The sequence below is a fragment of the Schistocerca serialis genome, chromosome 10 (assembly GCF_023864345.2).
Source record: "Schistocerca serialis cubense isolate TAMUIC-IGC-003099 chromosome 10, iqSchSeri2.2, whole genome shotgun sequence".
Taxonomy (NCBI): domain Eukaryota; kingdom Metazoa; phylum Arthropoda; class Insecta; order Orthoptera; family Acrididae; genus Schistocerca; species Schistocerca serialis.
Window position 1 is genome coordinate 183,355,859 of NC_064647.1, and position 14,023 is coordinate 183,369,881.

The window sequence follows — 14,023 nt, forward strand, 5'->3', positions numbered from 1 at the left end:
TGGGGCCGTGCATTATCATCTGTCAGGAGGAAGGTGTGAACGACTGTAGTCCTGAAAAGGCGGACATACTGGTGCAAAATTACGTTAAGATACACATGACCTGTTACAGTTCCTCTGTCAAAGACATGCAGGGATGTACGTGCACCAGTCATAATCCCACCCCACACCATCAAACCACGACCTCCATACAGGTCACTCTTAAGGACATTAAGGGGTTGGTATCTGGTTCCTGGTTCACGCCAGATGAAAACCCGGCGAGAATCACTGTTCAGACTATACTTGGACTCGTCCGTTAACATAACCTGGGACCATTGTTCCAATGACCTGTGTTCTTGACACCAGGCTTTACAGGCTCTCCTGCGACCAGGGGTCAGTGAAATGCCCCTCTCTGGTCTCCGGGCAAATAAACCATGTCTGTTCAGTCGTCTGTAGACCGTGTATCTGGAGACAACTGTTCCCGTGGCTGTGGTAAGCTCCCGAGCAAGGCTACCTGCAGTACTCTGTGGCCGTCTGCGGGCACTGATGGTGAGATACCGGTCTTCTTGTGGTGTTGCACACTGTGGACGTCCCGTACTGTAGCGCCTGGACAAGTTTCCTATCTGCTGGAATCGTTGCCATAATCTTGAGATCACACTTTGTGGCACACGGAGGGCCCGTGCTACGACGTGCTGTGTTTGACCGGCCTCCAGTCGCCCTAGTATTCTACCCCTCATAACGTCATCAATATGTGTTCTTTGAGTCATTATCAACACAGTCACCATTAGCACGGCTGAAAACGTCTGCATACTTACTCGCTGCACAGTACTCAGACATGCACAAACACACCTCTGCCTATGTGGACTGCTGCCAGCGCCACCGTGCGACGACCGCAGATCAAATGCACCGCATAGTCATACCCCGACGTGATTTAAACCCCCAAAACCGCCCACCAGAGTGTTGTTTCGCCATGTATCAGCATTATCCTTAATTTATGAGCATGCGTGTACATAAACGATTTAGGAGATAATATGAGCCACCCTCTTAGATTGTTTGCAGATGTCGCTGTCATTTACCGTGATGTAAAGTTATCAGACGCTCAAAACGAATTGCGAAGTGATTTAGACAAGATGTCTGTATGTTGCAAAAAGTGGTAATTAAATAATGAAAAGTGTGAAGTCATCCACATCAGCACTAAAGGAAATCCGCTAAGCCGGCCGCGGTGGCCGAGTGGTTCTAGGCGCTTCAGTCCGGAACCGCACTGCTGCTACGGTCGCAGGTTCGAATCCTGCCTCGGGCATGGATGTGTGTGATGTCCTTAGGTTAGTTAGGTACAAGTAGTTCTAAGTTCTAGGGGACTGATGACCTCAGATGTTAAGTCCCATAATGCTCAGAGCCATCTGAACCCTTTTTTGAAATCCACTAAATTTCAGTTACACGATTAATCACACAATTCTCTAAACACAACTAAATAGTTAGGGATTACAATTACGAATAATTTAAATTGGAACGATCACATAGATAATGTTGTGAGGAAACCAAACCAAAGACTGCGATTTATTGGCAGAACACTTAGAAAATGTAACAGATCTACTAAAGAGACTGCTTACACCACGTTAGTACGTCCTCTTCTGTAGTACTGCTGTGCGGCGTAGGATCCGCAACAGATAGGACTGAAGGATGACATCGAGAAAGTTCAAAGAACAGCAACTGGTTTTCTATGATCGCGGTATAAGGGAGAGAGTGCCTCGGATATGATAAGTGAAGTGTCAGTCATTAAAATAAAGGCGTTTTTCACTGCGGCAAGACCTTTTCAAGATATTTCAGTCACCAACTTTCTTCTCAGAGTGTGAAAATATATTGTGGGCGTCCGCCTACATGGGGAGAAATGAACAGCATAATAATGTAGGAGAAATCAGAGCTTTCACGGAAAAATTTAAGCGTTCGTTTTTCCCGCAATCTGTTCGAGCTTAAAGCTGATTCGATTAACCCTCTGCGAGACACTTAATTGTGAATTGCACAGTAATCATGTAAATGTAGGGTAACAGCGGTATTTTTAAAAAGCCGCTATGTTCTTTCCTGCCTGTCGTAAAGGTCAAACAGCTGAAGGATTGAAAGAATCCCATAAACATGAGTAGTAGATAGTGATGTAAAATGCCTGGGCTTTGATAAGTTGGGGCAAACGCCCATGATAAATGCCTGGGAAAAGCCCAAAGTTGATAAATGCCCTGGAAATCATGCATTTTAAAGATTAATTGATGTCACTTATAGAAAATTTTAAACTGATATTTTGTATTGGAAAATGTGTTTTCCAACATTTATTCTGTGCTGGTTTGGTAACAAAGTTGAAAAATCTGCTTGAGAGTTAGGTAATATTATTAAGGGGAAATATACTGGCCTGCAAAAGTAACTATACATTTTTACTTAAGTTAATTCTTGGGGTAGTACGTAATAAAAAAAGAAAACAAAACTCAAGTTTAAAAGTAATTCTCGAAATCAAGTATGGTTTATATTTAGTAGGTAAGCTGTAGGTAGCATTTCTTACGTACACTATACTAGTGTATAAATATTTAAAAATGTTTATCCATAATAATTTTAATTAGGTATGAGTCATGTTCTGATTACGATTCCACGAGTCCAAGAATCACCGATTCTGTAGAAATCGACTACTAACGGAACCAAAAGACTCCGAAGTCTTCGGCAGCCAATATTTGTTATTAAATCTCTTTTATGTTATTATTTATCTTCGCAGCATTTCACTCATACGAAAGTAGATAAAGAAAGGCGCAAAACAGAAAACTATAGTTTGTCTCAGATGTCACTACATCTAACAATAAAGCGTTTTTCTTTTTTGTTTTTCGACTGACAACAGTGGAACACGTGCCAGATGTTAAATTTATTCAGTAATAATTTTGCCATTAATAATTTATTCTTAAGTAGTATTCAGAGATCTGACACGGATTATAAAGTGTGCTACATTGCAAAGCAATGACCTAAGGACAATGTTTTTCTCTGCCGCCTCATCACCACACAGCTGTTCAATACAGTTTGTGGCCGGCCGAGGTGACCGAGCGGTTCTAGGCGCTACAGTCTGGAATCGCGCGACCCCTACGGTTGCAGGTTCGAATCCTGCCTCGGGAATGGATGTGTGCGATGTCCTTAGGTTAGTTAGGTTTAAGTAGTTCTAAGTTCTAGGCGACTGATGACCTCAGAAGTTAAGTCCCATAGTGCTCAGAGGCATTTGAACCAATACAGTGTGTGTGTGTGTGTGTGTGTGTGTGTGTGTGTATGTGTGTGTGTGTGTGAGAGAGAGAGAGAGAGAGAGAGAGAGAGAGAGAGAGTCGAGAGTAGAACTGGTAAAATTATAAACGTGATTATAAATGACAAGCAGGTGTCAGTAACATGCGCCATCCCTTGGTACTGCAGCATGTTGGAATGCTACTACAAAAAAAAAAAAAAAAAAAAAAAAAAAGCCTCTCTCTTCTTTCCTTTCGTACTTAGTAAACATAACTATGAAGGCAAATAATGACATACGTATGTTTGAATGTAAGCATTTACTAACTTGTAATACCGGCAGTATCGTTCCATTCCTTATCTTAAATGATAAGTTATATACTCTAGCAGTGAAAAGTTTAAAAAGTACTTTATAACAAATGCCCAGATTTCGGGCATTTAAAACTGCTTTGGGCAAAATCCTGGGCCAATGGCCATTTACAAATGTCCTGCCCACTGTGCATTTGCCCAGTTCACATCACTAGTAGCAGGAACCTGGATATCTAAACAAAACTGTTTAAATTCGTTCAGAGCTTTCTCAACCCCACAGCTATTCTGTAACGATTCAGTAGCTTTCCGATTCTTCTGAGGGAACTCCTTCTGGAGGTTTATCCCCACATCACAGTCGTACGTCACCCAAAGACGGTGCCTTATCAGGGACCTTGCAGATCCTTTCTCCAGTGGCCGATTTGATGCTCGTTGTTTTCGGCTCTGAACGGCTTCCTCCTTCCAGAGGACGGGGCGTCACCTGACCAGATGTCGGTTTCGGCGGAACCACTGGACTCGCCGCGGATGCGGGAGTTCCTGTCCAAGATCGTCGGCCCCTACAACCAGGACTACGTCAGGCTGTCGCCCTCCAGCTGCGTCATGCCCACACTCTACATGGACGTCGCCCAGAGGGTGCTCGACTTCGAGGTCCGGCCGGACGACGTGTGGCTCATCGCGTACCCCAAGTGCGGTGAGTCTCAGCTACACAAACCACTGCGACCGCTGTTTCATCCGTGTTGCACATGCACAGATAACCAGACGAGCAATACATACAGTGTACCTTTGACGAACTGTCCAATTTAATACAGTTAATTAATTCTTTGTTTCTTCTTTATTTTACTTTGGTTTTTTTTTCCTTTTTTCTCTTGTTGAAGAGCTGTCTGACCCTACTGGACATCTGAGAAGTTTCATGTGTTTAGAGTGCCTCACGCTGTATCCTTCCCGTAGGGGAAGTTGGGTACAACGCGAATGAGGGTGGAGCCCACCCGGCTAGCCGCGCGGTCTAACACACTGCTTCCCGAGCGGGAAGGCGTGCCAGTCCCCATCACGAATCTGCCTGACGGATTACTGTCGGGGTCCGGTGTGCTGGCCAGCCTGTGGGTGGTGGTTTTTAAGTCGGTTTTCCATCTACCTCCGTGAATGTGGGCTGGTTCCCCTTATTCCGTCTCAGTTACACTGTGTCGGTGATTGCTGCACAAACACCGTATCCACATACACGCACACCATAATTACTCTACCACGCATACATTTGGGGTTGCACTCGTCTGGTATGAGACGTTCCCGCGGATGCCACTGCGGGCCAAATCGCACAATAACCCTGGGTTCGGTGTGGGGCGGCAGTGGGGTGGGTGGACTGCTGTGGCGTCTTCGTTCAAATGGCTCTGAGCACTATGGGACTTAACATCTGTGGTCATCAGTCCCCTAGAACTTAGAACTACTTAAACCTAACCAACCTAAGGACATCACACACATCCATGCCCGAGGCAGGATTCGAACCTGCGACCGTAGCAGTCCCGCGGTTCCGGACTGAGCGCCTGAACCGCTAGACCACCGCGGCTGGCGCTATGGCGTCTTGGTGGGTTGTGAACCACTGAGGGCTACGGCGGGGCGAAGCCTCTCTGTCGTTTCTAGGTCCCCAGTTTAATACACACATACATACAAACATGGGGTTGAAACTGCGAACTGGTTCACTAGTTGGTAACACTGTTTTTGGCCGTTAGACCATGAAGATAGCCGTCGACTTTAGTGCCGCCATCAAGCTTTGTAGTCTCAGACACGTTGCTGTTGAGAGAAATAATTTGTTACATTTTTGTGGTTGAGTGTCGGCCCGTGTGGCCGAGCGGTTCTAGGCGCTTCAGTCTGGAACCGCGCGACCGCTGTGGTCGCAGGTGCGAATCCTGCCTCGGGCATTGATGTCTGTGATGTCCTTAGGTTAGTTAGGTTTAAGTAGTTCTAAGCTCTAGGGGACTGAAGACCTCAGAAATGTAGTCCCATAGTGCTCAGAGCCATTTGAACCATTTTTTTTTCTTTTTAGTTGAGTGTCTTATTTCGTGATATTTTGCGTTCTATAAGGAACTTATACTAATCAGCCAGCACATTATAACTACCGACCTCTATCGATATAAACCCATCCAGGTGATAGCAGTGTCACCTGGCGTGAAATAATTAATAGTAAGACACAAGCACGGAGCATGTAGTATCAGTGAGCGGGCTTTCCGTGTGTAAAATGGGGAAGCCGCGATCTATCTGAGTTGACCGAGGGCAGATTTCGATGGCCTGGAGGCTCGGTATGAGCATTTCGGAAACTGCACGACTTGACTTTCTAATTTCCCCTACTTTTAGTTTGTTAATATCAACAGATATATATTTTAAAAAGCATGTGTCTGCACTAAAAATACACTTTCTAAGTGTTACTACAGTCTGTAGATTGGTTACCAATACGAGCCCCTGACTACCAATCTATTCTGTGAAAACCCACATCAATAGCACTTTCCATTTTCTCAATATTTGCGGTGTAAGTTTTAGGTGATTGACCCTGTATACTCAGAAACGTCTCCTTCAAATTAAGGTCAATGACTGACAGAAGTACATTTCTAATGGTCAGAAGTGCAAGTCTACTTTTATGTCTTCATTGTTCGGCCTGTCGGGTGTCTTTTTGCTTCAGTTCGTCTACTTCGTGGTCCACACATTTCGTGTTAACTTTACCGCTAATCTCATTTCTGCTCCTTGTAATTACTTTCGTCTTTCGTCAGTTTACTCTCAATCCATAAAGTTTTCTTATTAGACTGCTCATTCCATCAACAGGTCCTGCAATGCCTCTTCACTTTCACTTATGACGGCGGTGTCATCAGCGGATCTTATCATTGCTAACCTCCCACCAGAAATTTTAACTCCACTCCTGAACCTTCATTGCTTCTTCCATGCATTGATAGAACAGTAGGGGCGAAAGGCTGCATTTCTGTCTTACACCGTTTTCAATCCGAGCATTTAGTTCTGGATCTTGCATTCTTATTTTTCCCTCTTAACACTCAAAGCCACGTGTGCCAGCCTTGTTTGTTGGCTGGTCCATTTGTTCTCGAACAGTTTGCCCATTCAAAGTCCACGTCTCAATGCTATAACTAAAATCGTACACACCAGTCACAAACACCCGGCTTCAGTTACGTTGCAAGCATAGTTTTAAAAATTTCGTACAGATCACCAAAAACAATGTGAGTCATTTTTACTCGTGTGTTTATCCATCCAGTCGTTGTGTTCCGCTGCGCAAAATACAAAATTTCATCAACTGGCGCTTTGACTTCGTCGTTGTACAGTTTTCTTTTCAATGCGTTGACCGTTCATTGTTTTAGTCGCATTACAATTGATTTTTAGACCTACTTTCTTATTGAGGGTTAAACCTATTGTAACACCTTCATTTGTTCTAAGTTTAGAAAGAATGCTTGTTTATTTCATCACTAGCTAAGTACCAGCATGGCCTGTGTATGTATTTATTCCAGTCTTCTATTAGCCCACATTCTTCTCTCCTCCTCCACCCGTCACCTCTCCCCTCCTCTCTCTGTCCACCACCCCTTCTATTCATCTTCTCCTCAATCCTTCCTCTGCCCATCTGTTCTTCCCTCTCTGTCCATCTACTCCTCCTCTTCTGTCCATCTCCTCCTCTTCTGTCTATTTCTGTCTCCTACCTACCTGTGCCCATCTCCTCTACATCTACATTTACATCATACTCCGCAAGCCACCTGTCTGTCTGCTATTCATTGCACGCGGTGTGTCTGCGTTGCCTGATTTCGTACGCACTGTTTACAAACATGGGAGCGTGCCCTTGCCCGACCACAGTCGATCCTCTTAGTCGCTAACCTACCGGTTTCTCACAAACGTTGTTGTAATCGTGCGAAAATGAAGTCTGGTAGGGATGTCGATATTCCGATACTTTTTTCAAAAAAATAACGATATATATCGGCGATGTTTCCCCAGTCGGTATTCAATATATAGATGGAGAACTGGCAATGTCGAATGTCGATATTTTTATGTTACATTATATTTTTTCGCAATTTTTGATAAATATTTGAAGTTGTTCTTATGAAAGTGTTGTAGAACATAATTTTACTTTCACTGTGTGCTCTTCCTACTCTTTGAGGTTTCATCCTGTCCAGTCTTTCAAAAAAGGGTTCAAATGGCTCTGAGCACTATGGGAATTAACTTCTGAGGTCATCAGTCACCTAGAACTTAGAACTACTTAAACCTAACTAACCTAAGGACATCACAAACGTCCATGCTCGAGGCAGGATTCGAACCTGCGACCGTAACAGCCGCATGGTTCCTGACTTAAGTGCCTAGAACACCTACGTCACAGCGGCCGGCAGAATTTTAAGAAAGAGTGGTTCACCTTTAAAGGACGCTGGTGCAACCTATTCTTGAGTATTGCTCGAGAGTTTGGAATCCGTTCCAGGTCGGATAGAAGGAAGACATCGAAGCAATTCAGAGGCGGGCTGCTATATTTGTTACCGCTAGTTTCGAACAACACGTAAGTGTTTAGAGAGATGCTTCGGGAACTTAAATGGGAATCCCTGGAGGGAAGGCGACACTATTGAGAAAATTTAGAGAACCGGCATCTGAAGCTGACTGCCGAACGATTCTTGTACTGCAAACATATACAGGGTGGTCAGTTGATCGTGACCGGGCCAAATATCTCACGAAATAAGCGTCAAACGAGAAAACTACAAAGAACGAAACTCGTCTGGCTTGAAGGGGGAAACCAGATGGTGCTATGGTTGGCCAGCTAGATGGCGCTGCCATAGGTCAAACGGATATCAACTGCGTTATTTAAATAGGAACTCCTGCTTTTTATTGCATATTCGTGTAGTACGTAAAGAAATATGAATGTTTTAGTTGGACCACTTTTTTCGCTTTGCGATAGATGGTGCTGTAATAGTCACAAACATATGGCTCACAATTTTAGACGAACAGTTGGTAATAGGTAGGTTTTTTAAATTAAAATACAGAACGTAGGTACGTTTGAACATTTTATTTCGGTTGTTCCAATGTGATACATGTACCTTTGTGAACTTATCGTTTCTGAGAACGCATGCTGTTACAGCGTGATTACCTGTAAATACCACATTAATGCATTAAATGATCAAAATGATGTCCGTCAGCCTTAATGCATTTGGCAATACGTATAACGACATTCCTCTCAAGAGCGAGTAGTTCGCCTTCCGTAATGTTCGCACATGTGTTGACAATGCGCTGACGCATGTTGTCAGGCGTTATCGGTGGATCACGTTAGCAAATATCCTTCAACTTTCCCCACAGAAAGAAAGCTGGGGACATCAGATCCGGTGAACGTGCGGGCCGTGGTATGCTGCTTCGACGACCAATCCACCTGTCATGAAGTATGCTATTCAATACCGCTTCAACCGCACGCGAGCTATGTGCCGGACATCCATCATGTTGGAAGTACATCGCCATTCTGTCATGCAGTGAAACATCTTGTAGTAACATCGGTAGAACAGTACATAGGAAATCAGCATACACTGCACCATTTAGATTGCCATCGATAAAATGGTGGCCAATTATCCTTCCTCCCATAATGCTGCACCATACATTAACCCGCCAAGGTCGCTGATGTTCCACTTGTCGCAGCCATCGTGGATTTTCCGTTGCCCAATAGTGCATATTATGCCGGTTTACGTTTCCGCTGTTGGTGAATGACGCTTCGTCGCTAAATAGAACGCGTGCAAAAAATCTGTCATCGTCCCGTAATTTCTCTTGTGCCCAGTGGCAGAACTGTACACGACGTTCAAAGTCGTCGGCTTGCAATTCCTGGTGCATAGAAATATGGTACGGGTGCAGTCGATGTTGATGCAGTATTCTCAACACCGACATTTTTGAGATTCCCGATTCCCGCGCAATTTGTCTGCTGCTGATGTGCGGATTAGCCGCGACAGCAGCTAAAACACCTACTTGGGCATCATCATTTGTTGCAGGTCGTGGTTGACGTTTGACATATGGCTGAACAGTTCCTGTTTCCTTAAATAACGTAACTATCCGGCGAACGGTCCGGACACTTGGATGATACCGTCCAGGATACCGAGCAGCATACACAGCACACGCCCGTTGGGCATTTTGATCACAATAGCCGTACACCAACACGATACCGACCTTTTCCGCAATTGGTAAACGGTCCATTTTAACACGGGTAATGTATCACGAAGCAAATACCGTCCGCTCTGGCGGAATGTTACGTGGATACCACGTACTTATACGTTTGTGACTATTACAGTGCCATCTATCACAAAGCGAAAAAAGTGGTCCAACTAAAAAATTCATATTTCTTTACGTACTACACGAATATGTAATAAAAAATGGGGGTTCCCATTTTAAAAAACGCAGTTGATATCCGTTTGACCTATGGCAGCGCCATTTAGCGGGCCAACCATAGCGCCATCTGGTTTCCCATTTCAAGCTAGACGAGTTTCGTTCTTTGTAGCTTTTTCGTTTGACGCTTATTTCGTGAGATATTTGGTCAGGTCACTATCAATGGACCACCCTGTATAGTGTGTAAGGAAAAATTAGGGTCCATGTGGAAGCTTATAGATGACGTTTAGTGAGTCGCTGCATTTACGCGTGGAATAGGAAAGGAAACGACTATTAGTGGTACAGGATACCCTCCGCCACGTACGGTACAGTGGCTTGTGGAGTATCTATGTAGGTGTAGATGTGTTTAGAAGCGATGTGGTGAATTTTCTAATTTATTTGTTATCCTAAGTTATTATTTAAATAATTATCTTTTACATTATTCCTGGCCAAAGAAGTTACTAGTATCTAACTATCTAACCATGCCGTCCGGCGAAACCACAGTGGTGTCGTCTACATAGTATCGCGCAGTGGGCGCCGGCAGCATTTTAGTATCTTTTGCATTCTGTTGGTGTTTTTTTTAGATAACAAAAAGTTACACACGACAAAAAGTTTTTTTGTTTTTGTAAGTACTTGTGTTCTTTCATCATGGCGGACGAAATAGACAATAGGATTACTTACGATGAAAGCGCGGACGTCTTTTCTGACGTTCCGGACGACTTGGCCGATTAGGAAGAAGACATTGGATATAAAAAAAAATGAAAGTGAAGCAGAGCCGTAGGAAGTTAGTGAAATACGACCAAGAAGAATTCAGCGAACGCTACGGTTACCAATTGATTCGGCTGAATGAGACGAAGAAGGCAGTGCACAGTGATCAGACTTTGATTTGCCGAGGACCAATAATGAATTTGAAGGATCCCCGGGTCCAAACATATTTCCCAAAGAAACACAGAGCGTCGAGGATATCGTAGAATTATATACTGGGAAGGAACCAACGAAACCAACAAGTACGACAGTCAAAATTGCAATAGAAGGAAACAATTTAAAAAATTGCAAATTTGTCGGCGTTACGGGACCCGAACTTAGAAAATGGTTTGGGCTTGCTATCTTTATGGGAATGACAAATATTATCATTTTAACATTTATCCGACAGCAACAATAAACAGGATAATGCAAACCAGCTTGTCAAAGTGCAATTCGTAATTGATTATTTTTCCAAAAAGTTTAAAGAAACATTTAATCTAAGTCAAAACATCTCAAATTGAAAGAATGATACCGTGGCGTGGACGGTTAAATTTTAAAGTTTACAATCCGTCGAAAATTACGAAATACGGCTTAATCATTCGGATACTGTGTGATTCCAGTACGGGATACATTTCGTCATTCAAGTTATATTCCGGCGCTAGACAGCCTTTAGCAAAAACAGTGATGGATTTATTGACACCTTCTGATGGAAAGTGGCATCACCTCTGCTTGGATGATTATTGTAAAAGTGTAGAACTTGCAGAGAAGTTACTTGAAAAGAAAATTCGATTTTGTGGAACGATACGGCAAAACAGAGGATTTCAGGAAAATTAAAGCGCCCAAAAGTCAATGTTGAAACGTCCCCTTTGAACAATTATACATGACTGTGCTTAAACTGACACACAATATTTTGTTAGCGCAACGCAATCTGACTTTCAAAGTTCCCTACAAAAGAATGGCCATGACTAACATTAAACAATACCTTTCACAAATCACTTACCTCACAAAAATCCTCGCTGCTCAAGCTACTGCAATACAGCGAGCGCCACTACTGCCAGCTAAATAAAAGATTCAAACTATGGAAGGCACTAACTACTGATAGGGATAGTTAGCAAATGAAAGATATTAATAGAGAACAAACAATGTATTTACCTTGATATCATCATATATAAATATAGCAGTTCATGACAAATTTCAAAACTCCGCCATCTCTCTCCCCACATCCACCACTGCTGGCGGCTCACCTCCAACTGTGCAACGCTACGCGCTGTTCACATCCAGCTGCCGCTGCCCAACACTACAATGGCGAGTATTACAACAATGCAAAGCAGCCACAGACTGCACACAGCACAGCCAGTGATTTTCATACAGAGGTGGCGTTACCAATAAAAAAACCTAAACAGCCTACTTACAATGTGTTTGAAGCATGTCATCAACGGAAAGGTGACAAACGGCCGGCGACAAGCCAAGTAATCCGGACTAGCGCTGCCGGCGCCAAGCGAATAAATTTGTACGAGACGTGCGGACAGCAAAGTGTTAATGTGAGGAAGAAATTTCTGAGAACGTATGTCTGGAGTACAGCATGCACTGTGAGAAAACCCGGCAGTGCGGCGGTCTGAGGCGTCTTGTCACGGTCCGAGCGGATCTGCTCCCCCCCCCCCCCCTCCCGCGAGTCCACCCTCGGGAATGTGTGTGTGTCGTCCTTAGCGTAAGTTAGTTTAAGTTAGATTAAGTAGTGTGCAAGGTTAGGGAGCGATGACCTCAGCAGTTTGGTTCCATAGGAACTTCCCACAAATTTCCTTTGAGAAATTCGGAACAGAAGAGAATCGAAGCATTTCAGAGGTGGTGCTACAGAAGAATGTTGAAAATTAGGTGAACTGACAAGCTAAGGAATGAGGAAGTTTCAGTAGAATGGAATACGTGAATATATCTAGCAATTATAATTGAAGACGTAAGTTGCAATTGCTTGTCTAAGGTGAGAAGGTTAACTCAGAGAGAAATAGTATGGGGAGTTAAATGAAAATTAAATCACCTGCAGCCGTCTATTTTGCACTTAATTTACTTATGCAACGAGTTTCGGTGTTCCATTACACCATCTTTAGGCCCTTTAACCAAGGTAAATTGAGAAGAACCCAGTGTCATGTGCAGTCGTAACAGGATCCAATATTAAATAACTTGTGTCTGTAGATTGCTGGTTTTTCACGACACTATCACTGCATTCATCAACCAATGCCGTGCAAACCTGAATCCACGGACACCGGTTTGCACGATACTATCGCCTCGTTCATCAAGCAACGAATCACCTGTTGATGAATGAAGTGATAGTAGAGTGTTAACAAGAGACCTACAGAGACCAGTTATCTAAATTTGGCTCCCATTATGAGTGCACGCGAGACTGTATTCTTCCGTTGTGTAAGGGGCCTGAAGATGGTGTAATGGAACACCGAAACTGGTTGCACAACTAAATTAAAGGCAAAACAGGTGTTTTAATTTTCGTTTCATACTGAACAGCCGAATTCCCTGTAACAATATACTAGAAGGATGGACTCACAAAAAGTACAGGAGTTGAATGAGGAAGATCGAATGGAAGATAGAAGAAATGACTAGTTGCATGAAACGCAAAAAGTGGCTTCCTTCAAAGTGTGGCAGGGTTGGAGAAAAGACAGGAAAAGTTATATAGCAATGCCTGCAGATATTGATGTTGTTGTTGTTGTTGTGGTCTTCAGTCCTGAGACTGGTTTGATGCAGCTCTCCATGCTACTCTATCCTGTGCAAGCTTTTTCATCTCCCAGTACCTACTGCAACCTATATCCTTCTGAATCTGCTTAGTGTATTCATCTCTTGATCTCCCTCTACGATTTTTACCCTCCACGCTGCCCTCCAATACTAATTTGGTGATCCCTTGATGCCTCAGAACATGTCCTACCAACCGATCCCTTCTTCTGGTCAAGTTGTGCCACAAACTTCTCTTCTCCCCAATCCTATTCAGTACTTCCTCATTAGTTATGTGATCTACCCATCTAATCTTCAGCATTCTTCTGTAGCACCACATTTCGAAAGCTTCTATTCTCTTCTTGTCCAAACTATTTATCGTCCATGTTTCACTTCCATACATGGCTACACTCCATACGAACACTTTCAGAAATGACTTCCTGACACTTAAATCAATACTGGATGTTAACAAATTTCTCTTCTTCAGAAACGCTTTCCTTGCCATTGCCAGCCTACATTTTATATCCTCTCTACTTCGACCATCATCAGTTATTTTGCTCCCCAAATAGCAAAACTCCTTTACTACTTTAAGTGCCTCATTTCCTAATCTAATTCCCTCAGCATCACCCGACTTAATTAGATTACATTCCATTATCCTTGTTTTGCTTTTGTTGATGTTCATCTTATATCCTCCTTTCAA

The 14,023-nt window shown here is 43.4% G+C and overlaps 1 protein-coding gene across 1 annotated transcript in view; it reads left to right on the forward strand.

The window, feature by feature from the left end:
* The first annotated feature begins 4,005 nt into the window (after positions 1-4,005).
* The window catches only part of LOC126424655 (luciferin sulfotransferase-like), a 63,910-nt gene continuing 53,892 nt past the window's right edge, over positions 4,006-14,023 (forward strand). Inside the window, exon 1 of the mRNA XM_050087386.1 lies at positions 4,006-4,207. Within this exon, the coding sequence (XP_049943343.1) occupies positions 4,006-4,207 (202 nt within the window). The remainder of the gene's footprint in view (positions 4,208-14,023) is intronic.